The sequence below is a fragment of the Cavia porcellus genome, unplaced genomic scaffold (assembly GCF_034190915.1).
Source record: "Cavia porcellus strain 051 isolate PalLab524CR breed Dunkin Hartley unplaced genomic scaffold, mCavPor4.1 scaffold_6, whole genome shotgun sequence".
Taxonomy (NCBI): domain Eukaryota; kingdom Metazoa; phylum Chordata; class Mammalia; order Rodentia; family Caviidae; genus Cavia; species Cavia porcellus.
The window spans coordinates 102580594-102603334 of record NW_026947489.1 but is presented as its reverse complement, the minus strand read 5'-3'; the positions used below and the strand labels follow the sequence as shown (position 1 = coordinate 102603334).

At 46.2% G+C, this 22741-nt stretch overlaps 1 protein-coding gene across 2 annotated transcripts in view; it reads right to left on the bottom strand.

Moving 5' to 3' along the window:
• Galnt18 (polypeptide N-acetylgalactosaminyltransferase 18) overlaps positions 1-22741 on the bottom strand; it is a 332475-nt gene that overhangs the window by 85813 nt on the left and 223921 nt on the right. For both annotated transcript variants that reach the window (XM_063251907.1, XM_003465699.5), the window contains exons 4-6: positions 8472-8655; positions 6838-7035; positions 2611-2725 (exon numbers count right to left, since the gene is read on the bottom strand). In XM_063251907.1, coding sequence (XP_063107977.1) covers positions 2611-2725; positions 6838-7035; positions 8472-8655 — 497 coding nt within the window. The remainder of the gene's footprint in view (positions 1-2610; positions 2726-6837; positions 7036-8471; positions 8656-22741) is intronic.

Sequence of the window (22741 nt, the reverse complement as noted above, 5' to 3'; positions counted from 1 at the left end):
CACCCCAAACCGAGGCTATTTACATGCCCCCACACCACGTGTCTGCCGGAGAGATCGCCGGACGCCAGTGGTGGGGGTGCCGGTCATCTCTCTCCGTGTTCTCAGAATAAAGGCCGCTTTTTATTTTATACTTCTCATCTTTTGGAAATATTTTTCATCTTTGGGAAATAATCCTAGCAAATAATATAAGTAAAATGTCCAGCACAAATCCCAGCACAGAATGGGCTCTCAATAATGCAAGGTTCCTGCTCTAGTATAAATTACTGTGTAGTTATGGTGGTGGTCTAACGTGGCAGAAAGCCAAAGCAGGAACCCCTACCACTTCCTGCTTCTTCCTCAGCTTTAATTGCAACTCCCCTTCCTGTTTGTGCACAAAGAAAATCCAATCAGCTCCTCGCGCATCATCAATGCCCACCCTCAGCACCACCCCTGGTCAGAGGTTACATATGTCCCATACCCCCGTATTCCTGTGGAAGGAGACAGTGCAGCCGCCATGGGTTATGTGCTCCTTTCTACGTCCTCATCTCAATAAACCTGTTCTTTTTGTACTTTTGCTTCTCTATCACGCTGAAAACTCTTTCAAATAAGAGTGCAAATGACTCTGTCTCCATGTTCTAAAACAGAGAAGGACTTTGAATAAGTGGTTCTGTATGGAAGGATAATCATTTTATACATCAGAAAACCGAGGCACTAAGATACTGGTTCATGATACATGGAAGAAAAGCACTAATAATAAACTAAAAACCATTCAAACCAGGGCACCTGTTTGGGAGATGCAGCCCTTCAAGGGGGAACTGAAGTCAGGTTAACCAGTCCCCCTCTAGTGTGTGCTCAGTTCTGTCAGCTAATGGGGCTGGGCCCTGCTTTAAAAGTCAAGTTTCCTTGAACTCTAGGGACACTTCATCTCCAGCAAGCAGTAGGAAAGAGATGCAAAGGAAAAAGGCAGATGTTATTTTATGCAATATCTTAAACTCTGAACATGAAGCCACTCTAAGATATTTTAACACATATTGGAGAGCCTCACCCAGTCCCACATTTCAGCATAGCTTTATAATTTAAGGAAGGAAAAGCTAGAAATCACTACCATTCTGTGACTGACTCACATACACATTGGAAGCAGACTCCACAAATCTAATTCTTTTCTCCATTCCTGGATAGTTTTACCCAGAGGACACAAGTGACCAGAGGTGGTGCTGCCCACTCAGCCAATTCCTGACAGCAGCTCCTAGCGAAACATATTGCATTTGAGGGGCAAGCATTTATCCAGGAGCAGTGTTAAAATGAGACAGTGAGCACTCCAGCAGTGAATCAATGATGGGTGGAGAGAGAGAGCTGGAAAACTGAGAGTGATTACGCAGGCACTGCCCTCCATGAATATATTAGCCCCTGATGAGCCCATGCATTTTCCCTGCCTCCAAAGCAATTTCTTGAAGTTCTAGTGAGTACAGGTGTTGGGAAGTGTTTTTCTAAGCTTCAGACAGATCATTCCTGCTGCCCATTCTCAAAGCCCTAGTATTAAGCCTGGGGACACACCAGGCCCTACACAGTACCTGTCAGGCCCCATAGCTGTTGTGAGAGGCTCACTCAGGCCAGAAGGGCAAAAGTGGGATCATTAGTTGGAGCCAGTGATGTGGTGGAGGAGGTCTGCTTTTGATGATAAGCAGGCTAGTAGGAGGAGAAAATTGCAAATGAGAGCCATGGACAGCAGGAGGTCTTCTTCAAGGATTGGCCAGCCTATAGTGTGTGGGTTGCCAGGCTGTTAATAATCTGCATGGGGAAGACAGTGGGAGCTACCACAGGGCCATGCCACAGTTCAAACATTGGGCTTACCAAGGACACTCCCAGGGTAGGGAAAAGACCCTTCGTTGCATTCATCATCACATTCCTGCCCAACACTAGGGCACCTAATGGTTGCTTGAAAGGAGAGGAGGTGTGTGTTCAGGGTTTATTTCTTCAAGCGTAGCAATGAGGGACACAAAGCCTAGGACTTGGTGGGAAACAAAAGAGTGCCTCTCACACACAGCCGTGAGCCTGGGGATATGTGGTGACCTCAGAAAAAGGTGTGAGGAAGTAACAGGCCTGGGGCTCTGGCTGGCACTAAGCGTGGTCAGAAACCAGTATGAAGTGAGCCTGGTGCATTTTGCTGTCAACACCACTAGAGTTTATTTCCCAGTAGCTCTCTCTTGACACTGTCTTTGCAAAAATTCTGTGAGCCACTGTGAGAGAGAGGGAGAGTATTCAAGTGAGGGGAAGTGACTCTAGGGAGCACTGCTGTCTGCCACCCCTTGATGCTGTCTCAGCTGACAAACACCTTTCGCCACCTTGATGAGCTTATATCACTTTTGATAAAGATGCTGTTCCCTTGAGTTGGCAGCTCAAGTCTCCTCTTCCCCACCACCGGTAAGCAGGTTCTGAAGTCCTCTTCCTCCTCAAGGTTCACGAAGCTCCACCCTGAGTCCCCTGACCCGGTCCCAGTCACACAAGTGGACCTGGGTCAAGGATTCAGAATCAGACTGTGATCCTTGACTTTAAGTCCTCTTTTTTCACCTCAAAGAGTGCTTCACTCCTGTGGGAGTTAAGATTGCCCTGTCTGTGAGGAACCCTACTCACCCTGATCCCAAGCTCAACATTCTCGCCTCCATAGACCTCCATGCCTTCGTCTAGCAGGCCGATCTCTTGGAAGTACTGGCGGTCCACGATGAAGCAGCCAATGAGGGCAGGACTCCTGCAGGGAAGGGGGAGATGGACCATGAATTTCCTGGGAGCCCTTTGGAGAGTAAGAGCTTCCTAGCAGGAGGACATGCTACCCTTCACTTTGCTGCCAAAGTCCATCTGAGTCTCCTCTTAGTGCCCTGGTCTGTTCTTACCCAGTTATTAGGGCAGATGGCAGATAGCTCCTAATTCCCAGGGCCAGCCTCATTTCCAGCAGAGTTTGTGTGTGCCTTAACCCAGGGAAGTACTCATCCTGCTGACTAGACTGCTTCTCTGTATCTTGTGCTACCTTGCCCTTGACCTCTAAGCTGTACAGCCTGGCTGTTTCTGCCTGGGCATCCATGCCAACTAGCCAACCATCCTCAACTGGGGCTTCATACCAACTTGTGTCTGCTTAGAGTAGCTGGGAGCAGGTGGTAAAGAGCTTTGGATTGCATGGACAATGATCTGTAGATTTATCTGTAGGTAGAGGAGTATTCACAAAGTATGACAAGTGTGCAGGACAGTGGTGTGAATAGATATGTGTAAACAATTGCTATGGGAACTGGGGTGCTAAGGAATCAGTACAGGTGTGGGAGGAAGTTGCTCCCAGAAAAAAAGCAGTATTCCTGCTGAGAAACCGCTCTTTGCTATCTGGAGGACACCAGGGCGACAGGGGATGTGTCCCACAGACCAAAGTGCTTAGGTAGACACCCAGGTTTGGCATCAACAGCTTTTTTCCTTTAGAGCTGTGTACTTCTGGAGACACCCAGCAAAATCAGCAGGAGCTCATGGGGCTGCTTCTCTGACAACAGCAAATGACTTTGAATTGTTCTACTGCACACTGCTATTCTTTCTAGCCCTTACCTGGCATTTCATCAATCTATGCCTGAAGGATTTGGGGGAGGGGAGGTAAGAAAAGGAGAAATGAAGAATCTTTAATGATGAGAAACTGTCAATCACATGCAAATGCACCTGTCTTTGAAATTGGAAACTCATCACTGTAGAGAAAGGGCTATTTTGCACGCTATTTTCCAGGAGAATGCTGATGCAGGAAGTTGCTCAACACACTGGCACCCTGGGGTCACTGCCTCTATTGCTTTCAAGTCACCCCACTTTATTCTAAATCACTTCACCCTCACATATTACAGAAGTGTGGTCAACTCATGTTCCTAAAGCAAGCTGAGAGCCAGCTCTATTGAAGGACCCTGGGCTCAGGCCTTTGAGATGAGCACAAGGGGAATAATCCCACTTCTGGCTGTGTGTCTCTGAGAAGAGATCCCCTGCCTTTTTGAGCACCTAAGTCCACAAAAGACAGATTCAGCTATAGCCTCACGTGTACTCAATTACATAAGGTAAAGCTATAGAAAGCCTCGGGGAAATAACTGGTATCAAAAGAACATTATAAAAGATGCTTATTGAGTAAGCCCAGATGATCCCTTTTCTAAGTACAAAATGGTCCATCAGAGTGGGTTCTCAGCTTCTCCTCTGCACTCCGAAGTGCTGGACATGACAGGGCACTCCAGAACTGTGTCCCCAGAGCATGTGGCAAGGGGTCTTGCTCCACCCAGCTAGGGAAGGAACAGAACCTGGGGTACAGGCCACCCCAGGAGGTCCATTATTTATTGACCGGTTAGGACATTAAGTGGATTGATCAGCCTAAAAGTATTACTGATTTATGCCCTCTATTATTCCTGAAAGGATTTAGAAGTATCTCAGGAGAAAATGTGAAACACATTGAAAAACATGAATTATGTCTGGAAAGATCTAAAAATTACATCAAATTGGGTGCCAGGTAGAAGGCATGTGGAAAATGAGGTACTCTCTCATGGCTTTTGAAGTAGACTCACAAATGTAGCTCTGAGCTTCTTGGTGGCCAATGTGAAAATGAATACACACAGTCTCAGAACTGAAATGTACAGTTCTTAGGTGAAAATATCCTTGAGGTTAGCAAGGTTTTCTGGGGACCTAGTGAACAATCACCTCAAAGACATTCCTTTAGAATCCAGAAGAGGATATCACTGGGCTTTTTCTACAGCTTAAACCACATGTAGGCAAAACACTACAGCACCAAAGAAAACAGAACAAGGAAATTCCAGATACATTTGTATCAATCACAGATTCTGCAGGGCTGTTTATTTAGGAACAAAACCAAGAATGCTCTTTCAAAACTTTTTCATAAGTGAAATTTTTCTCAATAAAGTTTCTGATAACAATTGAGCAATGGGAAATTTGAGTTGGAGGTGACATCCTCTAGCAAGATCATGGAATGAAGATTGCTGAATAAAACCAACTTGATGCATCTAGAGATGAGCAGAACAGAAAGAGGTAATATCAGTACAGTCTTCTGGAAGAACATCCATTGCAGGTGGCATGTTTCCCTCTAATATTTCCCTTGAATTTAGTTGATTGACGGGCAGAAATGGGCCACACCAGTTCTGAGCTCAAAAGTGGCCACCTTGAAGGACGATGACCGGCCTGAGTCTGGCCGTCCTGAGTGTATCCTGTCTTTTCTCAGTCCTGCTCTCCTCATCTTACAAAACAGATGACACATGAGTTGTCACTAGGTTATACAAAAGACTCAATGAGAGTAAGTGCGTCAAAGACCCTTATTTGTAGGAGGCTCCCAGGAAATGTTTAATATCACAAAAGTGTGGCACAGACCTCACAGACTACATAACTGCCATGGTTTGGATACTGTCTGGGTTGTGTCACCTAGAGATTCATGAACCAAAAGCTTGGTTCTCAGTGTAACAATATTTAAACGTAGTAGAGTTTTAGAGGCAGTAGAGTTTAGTTTTTAGAGGCCTAGTAGAGAGTGATTAGGTCAAGGGACACTACGCCCAGAAGGGATTAATGCAAGTCTGGCAGGATCAGATTAGTTTGTAAGAGAGCAGGTGGCCATAAAACAAGGCCTTCAAATACTTGACTCTTTGTGCATGTGGCTCTTTCCTCTCCTGCTCCTGCCATGAGATGCCATCTGCCTGAATAATGTATTCAGAAGGCTTCTGTCAGAAGCTGACCAGGGAGGTAACCTGATGTTAGACTTTTACCTTCTAATCCTCCGAGCTAAATAAACATTGTTCTTTTTAAATAAATTATATAGCCATGGGTATTTTGTTATGCAAACAAAGACAGATTTAGGCAAGTAGCAGAGGTAATCACTGTAAAGTTAAGCAGGTTCCCTTACATTCTGGTTTAAACATGAATATTTTTTTACTTGTGGCAAGGAAAAATGTGATCTTAGGTAATAATCACCTACTTTCAATTACATTTTTCATAATCTTTCTCTCTTGTGCAATACAAAGCAACATCAGCTTTTAATCTCCTCTTTCATTCCAGGAACTGCCTCCTAGGGCATCTTCTGGTGCTGTCTGTGTGTTTAACAGTCAAGGAGCACAGGCACCCACCTGTCATCAACACAGATAGAAACAAGGCTGGTGGGGACAGCTATGCAGGAGTCCTGGCCTATAAAAGCAGAGGCTGCATAGGGTGTAACTGAGGGGTCCAGGAAGACAGCAGAAAAAGCAGGAGGACTTGAGATTTTTGAAATGCAGTGTGATGCCACTTTTGTTTGAATCCTATAGGATAAAATTCAAGCAGCATCAAGGAACACAAGTCTTGCGGGTCTGGTCTGGCCTCTCCATCTCTCTGCCTCATTACTTGGTGCTGCTGGCTTACACTCCTCCTTTCAGTCCCTTTGAACCTGTTCCATGACCATGAATTTCACATATTGGTGTCTATTCCCAACCTAGCCATCTCCTACCACAAACAAGCACAAATGCTAAGGTGTGAAGAATTTCCCACTTCCCTGCTTGCCATCCACCCCACTTTCAGGGTAAGATAATGTTCCCACTCTAATTACTTTGTATGTCGTCACTAGAATTCAGGCTTTTGGGGCTGGGAACCAAATCTTACAGCTGACGCCCAGCAGGCATCCCTGGGTGATGTCTCTAAATGAGGCTGTGAGTGGCTTCGGGTGCCATGTTGGCTCCTCTAAAAAGTGTGATTGGAGCTAAAGCAGTGACTGAAGACCACACTGAATTCCTTCCTGCCATCCTGGAGTTTGGAGAACAAGTTTTGAGCAGGGAGGGGAGCCTTGTGTGGAGGCCAAGCCTGAGAGACTCACAGGCAAGGACACTGTACCTGATTGGGGCAGTGGAGTTTTCCAGCTTCCACCACGCCTTGGGGGGATTTAAGTAACGGCACCACAGCTCCCAGTCAAAGCCCTGGGCGGCCAGCGGGTACTCTTCTATCTCAAAGTTGTCATATTTAATGTTATCAAAGGATGGTGAGATGATCCGCTTCCGGTTCTCTTTTATGCGGGTGAGTACGGGTTCAGCCCTGTGCAGAAGAGAAGGAGAGAGGGGTTGACTGCTTTTTAAGGTGGATGACAGCCAGATTAGTACCTCATGAAGGTCCATTTCCAACAGAAGGAGAAAGGAGCACCTGGCCCACTGCCAATGAGAGGTGCACTACCTCCCAACCTTAAGGACTCCTAGGTTGACAGGGAGCCTGGCTGCTTCTTCAGCATGTCCAGAACTGGGCTAAGGGGCCCTGGTCAAGCCTATTTTCTCTCTCTTTCTCCTTACACACAAAAGCCAACACATAAAAAAGATGGAAAAAATGAAGGAAGAGATTTGAGGCTCCAGAGGAAGCTTCCAATCCAGGATTTGATTTTGCTAAAATTCAGTGCTTCAACCTATAGGGGCAGACGGAGCAGGGAGCCAGTGTGCAATTCCAAATATCTAAGGAGATGAGGTACTTCCAGGGAGCCAGGAGGCCCCTTTGAGCACCACGCAAGAAATGTGTTTGCAGACAGGAATGAGAAGCTTTCCATTAATAATACATTTGCTGCATAATTGTTTATTCAAATCAGCTTGAAATAATAAGTGTCCCTCTTCTACTCTGGCCATAAATCCAGTGAAAATGCCTTTTAAATAGTCACAAATGGCAAGCAGGGACTTCAGCTATAAAAAAAATGGCTGTGTTGCTGCCTGAATACGGGCCTGTGATGCTGGAATCCAGCTCTGGCAGTGTGTGGACTCTGCTGCCCTGCAACTCCTCCTGCCAAAGTGCCCTCCTCACTCAGAAGTAGAGGCCAGCACCATGGAGCCAGGTGGGGAGCAGAGCCCACGGCCCTGAGGCACAAGGGAAAAAGGGAGGGAGGTTGTTGCCCAGCTGCGTAGTCATCCCTGGCACCTGTGTCTCTCATGACCAGGCAAAGTCACTATATCCTGGGCCTGCAGAAACATTATCGTCACAGGCCTTATTACTTCCAGTCACAGAGGCCTTTGTCAGTTCCCTTACTCCGCTCAGCCCTAGCAGCCCTGACCAGAGAGGAAGAAAGATTGCTGAGACTGGTTTCTCTGGCAGGGGGAATCCGAGACCATACGGTACCTCTGGCCTGGCATTTTCACGAGCCTAGGCAAGATCAAGTCACATCCTCACAGGGGGAGACATAAGCATCACATCTGCCCCAGCTCTGCCATCCCAGGTGTTAGAGCTCTGACCTTAGCTTGCAGAAAGTCTCTGCTTTGGCATTAGTGTGTACACCTCTTCCTGGTCTCAAACTCTAGAAGACCATGTGCCTGATGTCACGTACCCTTAGGTGCCACGTGTTGACCTGTTAGCCTTCAACCCTCTGGCCCTGTTGTTTGGGTTCCTCATTCGCACATTTCACCCCTCCCTAGAATTCTCTTCTAACAAGCTTTATGCCCTCAAGTCAAAGCTCCTGGACCGCAATGGGACTCCTCTTACCACTCTCCCCAGACACTTACCAGCCCACATTGAACTCCACATGGGCATCAAAGAGTGCCACCACAGGGGCAGTGGCTGCCCGCCAGCCGCTGACTCTGGAGCGGATGAGGCCTTCCTGCTTGCTGTGGCGCACGACTTTGATGAAGCCCGGCTTCTGGCTGTTCACTTTATCCACATACTTCGTCAGCTTCTCCTTCAGCTCCTCTGTCAGGGAGAAGACACAGACTCAGCATACAGAGGGGCAGGGGCAGAGGGGGCGTTTTACATGAACTGAGCCCATAGAGAGGCTAGAGAGCCCAGCCCTCTCCCTAGGTGGATAGCAGAAGCAGGTGCTATCGGGCTGCCGCCTGCAGTCATTGAGCCTGGACTCAGACCATCATGCCTTGGCTTTATCTCAACTGTCACAGCCCTCAGCGGCAGCATTGATCCCTTGACAGTACAGTGGCCTTGTTCATCATGACAGCTTGGAGGAGGGCCTAGGATACCTCATGGTTGATTGGATAGAATTTTAAAGGTAGTTTTGAATCAATCAACAACTCAGTCATCAACCCCAGAAGATCATAAGAAATGTGCTGAAATCTATTGTGTGTGTGCATGTGCATGCGTGTGTGTGTGTGTGTGTGTATGTGTGTGTGTGTATGTGTGTGCTACTTGGGATCAAATCCAGGGCCTTTGCACTGATCTACGTAAGATGGGGTCTCTTTAAGTCATTAACTTGCCCTTCCCAGATTAGTATTGAGCTCACAACTCTCCTGCTTCAGCCTCCGAAAATATTGGGACTACAAGCATATGCCATCATGCTTGGTTCAAGTCTGTTATTAATTGGGTCACTTCAATGACTATATATTCTTACTTCTTCTGATCTTAAATGCCAGGACCCCTGGCTTCCATTCACCAATTCAGGTGGACTTATTTTAGGGTCACAGAGAACATATCAATTCTCTCTTCTACAGAATCACCCTTTAGAGTTGAGGACTCTCTGTAAGCCCTTGTCAAGGGTATCTCTAGGTCAAGCATCTTTAGTTACTTCTTGTATTCCTTTATACCTCATGATTGCAAATTCTTTTATCAACTTAACTTTTATCAACTGAAAGTTAGTTTTTCTTGAATGCTTTTTTTTTAGTTATGTACCCAGCAGTTGACTTAATACACTTGATGTAAACTGTGTTACACAGAATAGCAGGAAACTTCCTTAACCTAGAATCTATGCTCTTATCAATATAGTTTAAGGTTCCATCAAGTCTGCCTTCTTTTGACTCAAATTAAGCTTGCTAGAATCATATTGAAGTTATTTTTACATGGTGCTACTAAGTCAGACCTCCTTTCCGTGTGTTCAGAGATGTACAAGTATGTGGGCACACACGTGTACAACGTGTACATGTGCACTCTGTGAACCAAAATGTAAGATCTAACTTTCATTCCTATTTAGCTCAATCTGCAAAAATTCACACCACTTTTCTGAATGTCACAATGTTCTTGTCCCCTGATTCTGTTAGTCAACATCTTCGTTATCTAATCCTATCAGATTTCCAGTTCTGCAAAGTGAGAACATATGGCCTTGGTTGTCATTATATCATCCTTTTATACAATGTGACCTTTGTGCTATGTAAAGACTAGGTGTTCTTAATACAGCTTGGAGAAAACTCAGCTGACTTCTGGACATGCCATGTGTCTCATATCGGCGTGTATGAAAATGACCTTGTGATCTCCACTGGCCACAGTCTCAAAAGAATCTGGGCTGGAAATTCACACAATTCAACATGCACTGTGTACCCAAATCTTCAAGCATCATATCAGGAAGCTTCCTAAGGCACTGACCGCTTCATCGCTTCAAAGATTCATCCCTCTTGTATTCACCTTGAAATTCTAAATAGAGTGGGAAAAGCCTGGTAGTTGGGTTCTTGCTGGTGACAGTGGAGTGGCAAGTTCACAGAGCTTGGAGCGGGGAGTAAGCTAGTGCCAAATGCTCCGACAAATAGCCCTTCCCTCCCTACCCCAGGAGCCCACACCTGACTTCCTCTCTCCCTCCTCAAACTCCATGTGAAATTGTTGCCCGTGAGGGAGGTGGCCATTATTTCTAAAGTATCAGTAACAAAAAGTGGTTTTCCCTGAATTGTCATCCTTGGGTGGTCACTTCGCACATCAAGTCTGGCTGGATCTTGTCACACAGGATGCAGCAGGAGGGATGCTGTGCAAGCTTCAGGCCTTGGGATCCTTGGCAGCTTTCATCTTCACTCTCTGGCTGCCCTAACCAGGGAAGCATGAGCCAGCGTCCCTGAAGATGTGAGGTCCAAGAATTGCCAGTGATGTAGACCACTAACAGATACCTGGAAGAGCCCTGCTGATACCACAACACATGTGGAACAGGGACTAGTTGACAAGCTGCCCAGAGATCCCAGTCCTTACTGCAGGCTTCTGTGGCAACCAATGGCTGTCATTCCAAGTCCCTGACTTCTGGGGTGACATAGATACTGTTTTATACAACAGTGTCTGTGGTTCTGGTATGGTGCTGGGGTTAAAATAAGACTGATGTACAACAAACTAAGTTGTACACAGAAGAGCCAACTTTGCAGCAAGATACAAAGGTTTAGCTTCTTGTAAAGTCACTACTCTTTGTGCCTCTGGTCACCCTATTAACAGTGACCTGGAATAAAGGTTTTGGTGGGCCAGCAAATGGGAAAGTCTGCTCCTAGTCAGCTAAATGTGCTATCAATTAGAAGAGGAATTCTCTTAGCCCCAACCAGTCTCTTAGCTGGAGTCAGCTCAGTCTTAGCTAGAGAGAAAGAGAGACAGACAGAGAGAGAGCGAGACAGACAGACAGACAGAGACACAGAGAGACAGAGACACAGAGAGGCAGAGACACAGAGAGACAGAGACAGAGACAGAGACAGAGACAGAGCGAGATGCTGGCTCAGTCTTTGCAAAGTATCTTTGCCTAATTAGGTTTTCATGTTTTCCTTCAACCTGTGCAAATTGCCAAAGTTAAGAAGATCTGTCTTGAAAGGATTTCTGCATTTGCAGAAAGCATATATACACACACATATATATGTGTGTGTGTGTATATATATATATATATATTTCCATCCTGTTAAGCATCTTTTATATTTAAAATACCTCTTGGAATTAGCTCCAAAACATGGGAAGACCTTGTCTCTTTTTTCTTATATCACAAGCACATAACTGGTCATAGTTACCTTCTTGGTAAGGCTGAGAGGAAGCACAAAGAGAAATATAATGACTAATCACAAGCATTCAATAAACATTTTTGTTTCCTTATGCTAAAGGTTTCATTTTCAAGATGTGATTTAAGAGACTGCTTGTCTTGTTCCTTTTTTCCCCCATGTAAGCTGTCTTTAATGACTTTTTATACAAATAATGTTTAATAAAGTGTCACAGAAGGGCAGGTCAGGAGCATAATTGTGGAAAGCAGGGAGTTCTAGCCTGGCTGTTTCAGTGTGATGAGCAGGGAGGAGGCAGGGAGTCTGCTCTTTGTGTCTGTGCCAGGTGACACTGGGAGCCACTAGGAGTTGTGACAGCCAATGTTGACAAAGAAACACAATTTGCACCCTGTATGGGGCCGCGTCCTCCTGCTCCTGTAGCTCCTCCAGGCCTCTCCTGCTGTCCACCAATCTATGCTCTGCTGACACTGAGAGACTTCTGTAAGGCGGCGCTCCCAGAAGCAGTGCTGATGAGACACCTTGCATCTTAGGAGGGCACAGGCCTCGCTCCACGTCCCCCAGTAAGTGTACCCCTGGAGCCAGCTGAATGCAATCTAGGGCTGATCAAATAGGCCCTTCCCCCCATTGTCAAGCCCTGCACTGATTCCGCGGTGAAGCAGTGGCTCCACTGCCCAGGGGAGCAGAATCAAGCTAAGCAGGAGAGGTGGCACCTGTGCTCTTAATCTGATTTACACACTTAATGGGACACTCTGATCTCCTGTATAAAGGAAACTAAAGGATTAGGGGTTGGTGCTTGAGAGGGCTTTGTGTTTTGGAAGGTAGCTGCACAGGCATTTTGCCAACACTTTGTCCAGCCTCACTGTGCAAACCCAGGCCAGCGCTTTGCCTTTCCTTATGGGAGTGAAGAAGGAAGCACGGCACTCATTCTTTCATTCATTCATTGATTTACAAGCACTGAGATCTCACAACGTACCAGGTACCGATCTAGCTGCTGTGGCTACAGTTTCCAACAAGACAGTAAGCAAATTACCATGTGTTTGTATCCCCCTTAATGCATGTGCTACCACCCTAACCTTCTCTGTGATGGCAACAGAGGGTGGACCAGAGGGAGATAATTAGATCTCAGTCTTGTTTGTGCTGCTGCAACAGATAGCACGCACTGGGTAATTTCTAAAGAACAGAGATGTGTGTCCTTGTAGTTGTAGAGTCTGAGGAGGCCAAGATCAAGGTCCCAGTATCTGGAGACTGCTTGCTACTGTCTTCTCCTGGAAGGACATGGAAGGGCAGGCTGGCTGAGTACTGTGTGACTTCTCTTTACTAAGGGCCTTGACCCAATCATATGGGAGCAACTCTCACGGCCTCATCACCTCTGAAAGGCCTGGTTCTTGTACTTTAACATTAGCTACATCTGAATTTTGGAGGGGACACCTTCAAGCAGTGGAGGCCCTCATAAATGGGATTAAGGCTGTTACAAGAGGGACTCCAAAGAGAAGGTCCTTTTTCCACCCACCATGTGAGGATTCAAGAAGCGGATAATGTATAACCTGGAAGATGGCCCTCACCAGATCTCACCCATGCTCACACCCTGATCTTAGACTTTTGGCCTCCAGAACTGGGAGAAACAAATACAGAGGCCCCAACTGACTAAGACACAGTCCTCAGAGAAATTTCCTTCTAGATGTTTAATAAAAACATGTTGTAGAAGAGGAAGAGCAAACAGGAAGTACATGGCATCCTCATCTACAGGACTAATCCTCCATCAGTTAGGGATAGAAGTTGGGGGGTGAACCCCTTATGCATGGATTAAATGGCATCCTCTAAAATTCCGTGCATAGAACTTCTAATTCTAATGCCACAGAATGTTATCTACTTGGAAATAATTGTAGATCTAATTTTTCAAGACAAGGTTATAAGGCAGTGGTGGTGTTCCACATACAGGAGAGTAGGATACAGATATACACAGAGAGAGGACACTGTAAAGATGAAGGCTTAGATTGGGGTGATGTTTTCAACACACCACAGAACAGTGTAGATGGCAGCGTACACACAGGTGGTAGGAGGGGACAAGGAGCAGATTCTGCCCAACAGGTCTGCTGTCTTGACTCTAGACTCCCAGTGTCCAGCACTGTGAGACCCTGTCTGTTGTCTAACCCACCCAGGAAACAAAGGCATCTAGCTTCCTTAGGCCTTGGCTGGGAGGAGGCTGAGACAGGCTCAGCAAATCATCTGGTGGAGGTGGTGCCCAGGAGCACAGAGCCATGGATGCTCATGGTATCAGCTTTCTTTTTGCCACCTCATGGCTCCATGGACTCACTACTGTTTCCTGGGGTCACCCACCAGATAAGTGAGTTGGCCCTAAGACCTGCCTCAGGTTCTGCTTCTGGAAGAATCAAGACAGCATGATGTACTGGAGTGTCTAAACACTTTGTTTGCAATGAGTGAAAAAGGAGCCTTCTCTGGAATATGCATGGTTTCAGCCTTTAAGATGAAGAATCAGACTTACTCTGAAAAATGTTCCCCATTATCTGCACAGATGGTTTTTCTTACTATCCCAAATCTTTTTTTTTTTTTAATTTTTTTTTTGTCTTTTTCATTTTTATCGGTACCAGGGATCGAACTCATGACTGCCTGCTTGCAAGGCAGGTGCTTATGCCGCTGAGCTAAATCCCCAGCCCCTATCCCAAATCTTTTGATTTCATTTTGCTGAAAATCCTTTACTATCTAGCTGTGTTTCATTCCTTTGCATGTTCATTGTGTCTCATTTGCTGTGACAAAATACCTGAGAAAATTCACTTAAAGGGATAAAAGTTATTTTGGCTCATGGCTTCAGAGATTTTGGTTCACGGTTAATTCAGTCCATTGTGGGTGGGTGGCAAGGTAAAACTCATAGTCTGGTGAAGTAAAGCTACTCACCTCATGGCAGCTGGGATGCAAAGTTTGAGGGGGGCCCAGAACCCCAATTTCCTCTTCAAGTGTATGTCCCCTGTGACCCAACTTCCTTCCACTAGTCCTCATCTGCTGAAGAGTCCAGCACCTCCCAACACTACCACAGGTTGGTGACCAAGCCCTTAGCTTGGATCTTTGGGGACATTTAAGATCCAAACTGTAACAGTTATCTTTGGGTCTGTCCCCTACAGATGTTTTCGATTATCCTCTGTAGTTTCCTAGCTGCCTCATGCATAGGCCCCTGCTCTTTGTCTTCCTGTGGTGACTGCTCCTCCCTAGCTCAATGCTTTTCCCCAAACCCCAGCCTGGTTTATGGCTTGGTCAACCCTCCCTCTAGCTGCGTGGGAGAAATGATGAATACCCGGCTCACCCCTACTGAGAAATGCTAATAACTGCTAGTCTCCAATAGAACTAATTTAAAGATTAAAAGCACAGCACATTTCTGTTATTCCTTTAAGACTGAACAGTAGCTGGTCTTCCTCAGATCAGAAGATTAACTATCTTTCCTATAAAGGCATTTAGGACCATTGAAACGCAAATACTATGTCAACATACTTTAAAAGAGAGATTACTCCTAAGGATGCAATTTTGTCAAACCTAGATGATCAGTCACAGCACATGGGCAGCTAAAGAAGACAGAAGAGAGATGTCACCCATTCTCATTCATCCCCACCCTTATCTAGAGGAGGGCTCTGGACCCTAGGGGCTGTGCTGAGCTAGCAGAGGGCAACTAGGATCCCAGAACAGATGGGCCTGAGCCCAAGCCCTAGGGCAGCCATATTCCTGCCCCCCTCTCTCTGTAAGATCACTCCAGACAAGCCTTCAAACCCTAGGCAGTTAACAAATGCATTCCTTGGGTTCATACTTTTGTCTGCTACACTTAATACTGCATTTCTGTCCAGCTTCTTTAATAGCTGCACTTCTTCAAAGTCAATTGGTGCTGCAGGAAATCTGGAATGGCTGTAAATAGCTCCCCTTGCTCAGAAGGCCTGACCTGGTCATTTACATTAAAGACATTAAGGAAAGGCTCCTTCACGCGGCCTGGCAGATGGCTATGAAGTGTGGCTACCAGATCCAGGCACATAGTATTATAGTCTTTCTGTGAAGCAGCACTAATTCATCCTCATCAGGTTACGTAAAGTCCCAGAATTACCACCCAATAACTCTGCCATGTGTTTCTTGGTCTTCTCTTTGGTATTGCAGTGAACATTATGACCACCAAAATCTACTATGATCAAGTACTCCAAACTTAGTGGCATCCTCAAAGTAAGTCCCCAGAACCCACTGACACCTTCTTTGCTACAAAATGGTTTATTCCTAACATCCTGTGTCTTACAACCAGAGGGTGATTTCTGAGAATGGCTGAGGCAGAGGATGTGAAAATGAGCCTTGGTAGTTAGGAATGGCATAATGGGTTTTAATCTCATTAAAACAGCATCACCAAAAACAAAAAGAAAAACAAAAACCTTGATTTCTAACATTTGCCCACATCTATATATATAATGCTCCCACTACTGCTGCTTTCTGGCTAACTTGAAGCCACTGACTGGGCTGGAAAGAGCTGTACAACGTTGGAAACTATGCAGGATCTATTGCCTTATGACGATCTGAATCACCCCAGCATGGATTCAATGCCCAGCGCTGGTTTGTGGGCAGTTCTCCAGTTCCACGTAATAGGCTCTGTGCTCAGCACTTTAGATCAATCCATCCTATCCCCCTCTTCATTCATTTGTCTGTGATATATGATGCACATATGAGGCGCCACACACTTCAAGCTTCTCTCTCCACAACCATCCCGCAAACAATGATATTCACAGCTAATGCTCATTTATTTACGTAAATGAGCCTTTTACCAAGTACTAAATCTACTTCTTATATTACACACTCAAAACTCTTAAACAATCCTAATACTACTCAAAGTAAGAGGTATTATTATCCTCATTTCATAGACTAGCTCGGATCTGCCCAACTCCAAGGATTGCTTTTCCTCTCTGCCACAGCCACCTCAGGGAGCTGCATGCCTCAGCCTTACCTGCAGCTCCACCTGGGGCCAGGGCTCTGTGGCTCTCTATTCATCTACCCTGAGTAATTCAGCAAATGAAAACAAGAATAATAGATTAACAGAAATCAGCTGTCCTCACCGATTTAATGACCTTGAAGGAGGACAAGGTTGCCTGTACACTCCCTGGGCTTGGAGGAGGAGACCCCATCAAGTAAAGGTGGGGCAGTGGCCCAGATACTGTGAAATTACTTAAAGTTCATAAATGATTTCTGCTCTTCCTGTGGTTCTCAGCAGAAACCGCAGGATTTATTAACTGTGCCCTGATGGGTGATTGATGCCAGCCTTAGTGGACATGGCCTAGGCCCTCCCAGTTCACAAGCACTGAGTGGGGCCTTCCCCACGAGCGCGAGGAGGACATGCCCAGAACGCAGAGCCTGGTGATGCCGGCACACAGCTTCCAACAGTGGGTTACACCCAAGCAGGGCACAGCTGAGTAGTTACTCCAAAATGCAAAGAGAATTCTAGGAGATTCCACGAGATCCTCCTATCTCTGTATGTGGCACTTCCAAAGGTTCAGTTACCATTGGTGGTTAAGCCAGAAGCTAACTTGAATTTGGGTGCTGACTTCTATTTTTATGCAAAACTTGGGGGGCGGGGAATAGAATATTACCCAGCTCAGAAAGTTGAACCTAAAATCTCATAGCTGAAGCCAAACAGTTTATGAACTAAGTCCAAAATTTCAAGATTCTGAGATTCCTAAAGCCTTTGATTATCAGATACCAGCATAGACACTAACTCCCATACTTCTGAGATTCTTAGTCTAACATCTGAAAATGCAGACTAATGGCTTCAGGCTATGTATCCCTTCTCCCTCAGTCCCACATCCTGCTGTTGTTGATGGCCTACAAGGTCAAAGGTCCCAGTCCTTGCTTACTTGAGCCTTCTCTGCAAGACTCTGTGTTCATGATCCCAAACACACCAGGGATATTTGTATCTCAGTGCATTTGCACTAACTGTTCTCCCTTTTGGCTTCACCTGACCCAGTTCACAATCTTGAGGAAGTCTTCTCTCATCTGCAGCTTTCCTTACTGTGTAAGACTGAAAAGGAGGGAGGAAATTGCTTTTTTCCTTGGGACACAGACACAGGGGCTAGACACATGCTCCAGGCTACCAGTGAGGAGCAACTTCAGGCTAAGCCCCAGTCCCACCCCTGCAAATTCTAGCATCCTTAGGGAAAGAAGTAAGGCTCTCACAGGCTGTAAGTCGGCGCTGTACTTCCGCTCAGGCCGTGTGATCAGTGGCCTCAGCCTGGCTGACTCATCGCACAGTGGGCCCTGTGGTTTCACACACCTATTTACACCCAGAGTAATCATGGTGCTTGGCAGACTGGAAGAGTGATGTCCTTTTCCTGGGCTCACAGGAAATACATCTCAGGCATATACATATCCATAGATACAGGGCACCTCCAGGCAATCTATTCTCAGACAGAAGCATCTGAGAAGGGGCAGGTGGTGAGACAAAACCCAACCATTCTGCTCACAGCCCTTCTGTTCTCAATTCTTTATGGAAAGATGCTGAGCTAGTTTTAACAGAGGGAAACTGAGGCTGGACATACACTGATTCTTCCTTAGTCTTCCAGATAATTATGGCAAAGTTCACCTCCTGTTCCAGGGGCCAGGACTTCCCATCTTCCTCCTGGAAGCCTCTTTTGCCCTTTGCTAGAATGTAACATGCTCTGTACCCTGGAAGGTCAGTGAAGTAACAACAGAAACCATCACCTTTCTCAAGTGCCCTCCTACTGAATCCTGGGATCGCTGCTGCATCCCTGCTTTCCTGGGACCAGCCAGAACCAAGCAAGCCATACTCCCTCAGCCCACCCCCATGTTGTGTCAGCCACAATGTCTGGCTCATTTTGAGACTCACCAGAATGAACTATCTCCTTGTGTCCTCACTCAGCCGTATAAAAAAGGCAATATTAAAACCCTCATTTGATAGTTAAGAAAACAGACTTCACTTCTTCAGTGTCACAACACTGATCCAAATCCCATCTGTCTAACTCCAAGACCAGCACAGGCATCCAGTCTAGCACATGGACTCTTTATGCGTCTGGTAACGTGGCTGGCGTATTTGCTTCTGGGAGAGCTTTCTTGTTGGCTGGGCAGTCCCATATTGAGCAGGTATCATGGAGCTTCCTTCCCATGCCCTCAGCTTGAGTCAGGTCTCCTCAGTGTCCCCAAGACAAAGCCTTCTGGTGCTCTAGGTTCTGGTAGAGGCTTAAATCCAGTCTTGGGCCGTATATAGAGCTGCTTGATGAAATTTACAAATTGCTTGAATCCAGTTAAGTCAACACTGGCTCCCAACTACAGAAAAAGGCACTTGTGGAGCCCTTTTTGTTTATCTGTTTAAGGTCAGAGTCCAAGCTAAGAAGCTACCTTTGCCAGCATCTAACCCTGAACAGCCAGCATGAGCTTCTTGGCCCTTTCTACATGTTCCTTTCTTCCTTTGAGGTCACCAAAGACAGAGGCCTGGGCTGTCAAGGTGCTATCAGAATGCCATAGGTGCCCGGTGCAGGTTCTGCCACTGCTGGCCCGGCACGCAGATAGGTGGTAGGAATACTCTCATGAGGAGCTGCCCTCTGAAGCCTGCAACCTTTGCAGCTAGCACAGCAGCACATCTTCTTGCCAGGACTTTCGGCATCAATAATCTTCTTTAGACCCTTACATTTCAGGAGCATACATTATTTTATCCCTCTTGGGAGATTTGCTTCAGAAAACCCAAGAAATATTACTTCCCTGATAGACATGTCCCCAAATTTTAGAAATATTGCTCACTCACTTCATTGTTCCCTTTGTGTTCCTCTCATTTTTGTGCTCAAATGACAGATATTTACCAAGCACTCAGCCTGCCACAGACCTGGTGCTAAACGCTGGGGCTGTGAGGTAAGTCAGAGTCCTCTTCTGAAGACACTCACAGTTCAGTGGGAGGAAATAATTAAACCGATAATTTTAGTGCACGGAAATATATTCTCAAAGTGGTTGTCACAAGGTGCTGTGAAAACGTAGCACAGGAAGGGCCAACCTCTACAGAGCGCCAGGGAGGCTTAACAGAATGATCTGGATTTGCCGTGAGAGGGTAAATGAGGGAGTTTTGCTACAGAGGTTAAGAAAGCATTTTTAAAAACCCATCTCTGGTAGAAAAGCACAGAATGCTTAAAAGCCGGGAGGGATGAGTGTGCAAGAACACGTTTGGGAAGTGGCAATAGTGTAAAGGTTACAGCTGAGTGTGAGACACAGATTAAGTGAGGGAAGGGGAGTGATGAGGAAGAATCTTGAAAGATGGGCCAAGAAATATGAGGATGTCTTAAGGAAGCTTTTATTTGGATTCTTCCCACATAAGGACCCAGAGAGACAAGCTGAAACATCAGGAAGGACTTTTTATCAATTTGAAACTTTAAAAATCTATTGTAGCATCAGAAGGAACTGCCCCCTTCCAGAACCCTGGTGGTAGAAGGTTCGGGTTTTACTTTTTTCCAACCCCAAGTGGCACAAGGCCTCCTTACTGAGCTCCAGTCCTCCATCAAGTCTACGGTAGGTTGCTGACAAGAGTGTCGGGCTGCTGCGTCAGACAGCATCTAGACAGGGCAGCTGTCTCTGGTGCTCTGCCAGGGATCTTGAAGCAGCTCCTGACCACATCTTGCCACTGTGATGAGTCCCTCACCTCCCATGAACATAATGAATAAGACCAGCCAGGTTGCACTGAAACCACCCACACATGACATATCACACAAGTGCAAGGCCAGCCTGGCTCTGGAGCAGAATCAGACACAGTTCACAGAGACCTCCTTGAAAGAGGATTTGGTATACAGAATTAGGGTCTCTAGCTTCAGAAATCAGGCTTCTTGTCATCTTTCCTGAATCATTTGCTAGGCAGAATATGGAAGGCACAGGACCAGACTAGCCCCCTTGACGAAGTTTAGCCCTCACCTGTTAACCCGAGTCTGATAAGGTACCACAGTCAGAGTGCTGGATATGGCTGGCGTCCCAGTGTCTCTAGGGAAGAAATGAAAAGCTGGCTTCCCAGGAGAGCTAGAGGTAAAAGCTTGGCGATTCATAGTGAAGTGAGAGCAGAGATCTCAGCTTTCGGGGAAGCAGACAGAAGGGAAGGAGATGCAGAAATGAGCCTGTCTTGACGTGTTGTGTGGCAGAGGCTGGGCCAGGTGCTTCATCTGAACCAGCTCATTCAGTCTTCACAATGACCTCATGACATGGGGAAACTGAGGCCCACAGATGGTAAAGAAGCCAAGGAGGTAACTTGAGGAATCTTTAGAAGGGAGCTCTTCCTGCAAATGTCAGTGGGATGTGTGGTCAAGATATGTGTTCATCATATCTGAGGGGAAAGGAAATGAACCTAAAAACTGTAAGAGTATCACTCTGCAGAGTAGAGGGAATGACACAAAGATAATAAGGGAAAAGGAAGGAGATGGGGAGGAACAGTAGAAAAGACGTTGGACCAGTTCTGAGTGGAGAAAGTTCTGGAACACTGGAAGGAAATAGGAGGGAAATGCTAGATCTTCTATGGCGACAACTCATTGTCATACGCAGATATGTGTCAACATGCTCCAAAGAGAATTCCAGCACTGTGGAACGAGGACAGGAGTTGGGCACTTCAGTGGGGTCCTGGTCAGGTTGGTGGGGAAGGGCTGCTATTCACAACTCACCCCCCCCACACACACACACATACACACACAAAGTGTTGATCTGTATAAGGCTAAGCAACCTAATGTTCCAGTCTTTAAAGTCTGGACAGGAAACCAAGGAACCCAGATAGCAGAACAACGATTTTCCCATTCCCTCTGAAAGAACAAAGAGTAGGCAGGACCCCAGCTGGGCTGTGGGTGGTGTTCTCCAGGAGGGTTTGGCTTTCCTGATTCTGCCTTGGGAGTCATATAGCCAGAGCAAGATGGGCAAGAATTCAAGAGGGCAGGCAGAGGGAGTTTGCTAAGAGATTAAGTGAAACCATCAACAGAGAGAGAAGGAATATGCGGACTGGTTACCACGGAGAGCAGCAGGGATGATGGAGAAGGAATTCACATGTGGGAATGACCCAGGAGTCAGAGGATCAAACCTTGGATTGAAGACTGAAAACCAAACTTTCCAGGAGTCTACACAGCAACAGGGACAATGCAGATAATCATGAAGAGAACTCAAGGATGGAAGCCAGCAGGGGAAGAACTCATGGGCATCATGAAAATTTGCACATGGGACTTCAGTCTGTGAAAACAGTGCTGTTGGGTGGCAGTTGGGCTCCATTCTTGCCTGGCACTGCCTAACACAAGATTGGAAGTGATTGGCGGAACCGAAGGAGGAGAAAAACATTGAGGAGTTTTTAATCTGAATTTCTAATCTGTAGTTGATTCTCTGGCCAGAGAGACTGAGGGTAGCTATTTCTGACCCAGATGGCAGCCTTGTAGGGAGGCATGTGGGCAGGGTCTTGGCTACTCAAGGCCAAAAGGTGGGTTCTATTCCCTTTAAAGCAAGGCATTTGATAACTGGCTGGGTTACAGTTTCCTCTCCCAGTGGCTGCAGGGAAGGATGCTCTATGCTTCGTGCCTCTTGGAAATCTCTGAGTATCTCATAAAACCTACAAGCCCAGTCTTGCGGGGAAAAATGCAAACATCTCAGGCATATACATATCCATAGATACCCTTTTGCTTATTTCAGAGCCCCCAAGATCACTCATGCTTCTTCTAGGACTCTGCAGGCTGTATTTAAAACTCTTTGCTCTTCTGGCCTTGTCAACTCCTATCAACCATGAAGAAGTGACTGATGAAGTGAAGAGTTGGAAACTACAGAGGAAATGCACACATCTTTTTACTGTGTGTGTGTGTGTGTGTGTGTGTGTGTGTGTGTGTGTGTTTAGAGAGAGGTATTCACAGAGCCTAGGTGTAGTACACAGATTCTGGAGTGGATAACAAAAGAGGGCTGTGATTTCATGGATTTGAGGCTTTGACAGGAGACCCATGGTACTCAAACTCTGCCTGTGTGACCAGTGAGGACCCAAGACAGAAAGCAAAGTGGGGAGGGACTCAGAAAGAGGAGAACCAGAAGGACTCTCCAGGAACTCTTATTTTTAAAAGGTCATACAGAATAAGCCAAAAGGAGAT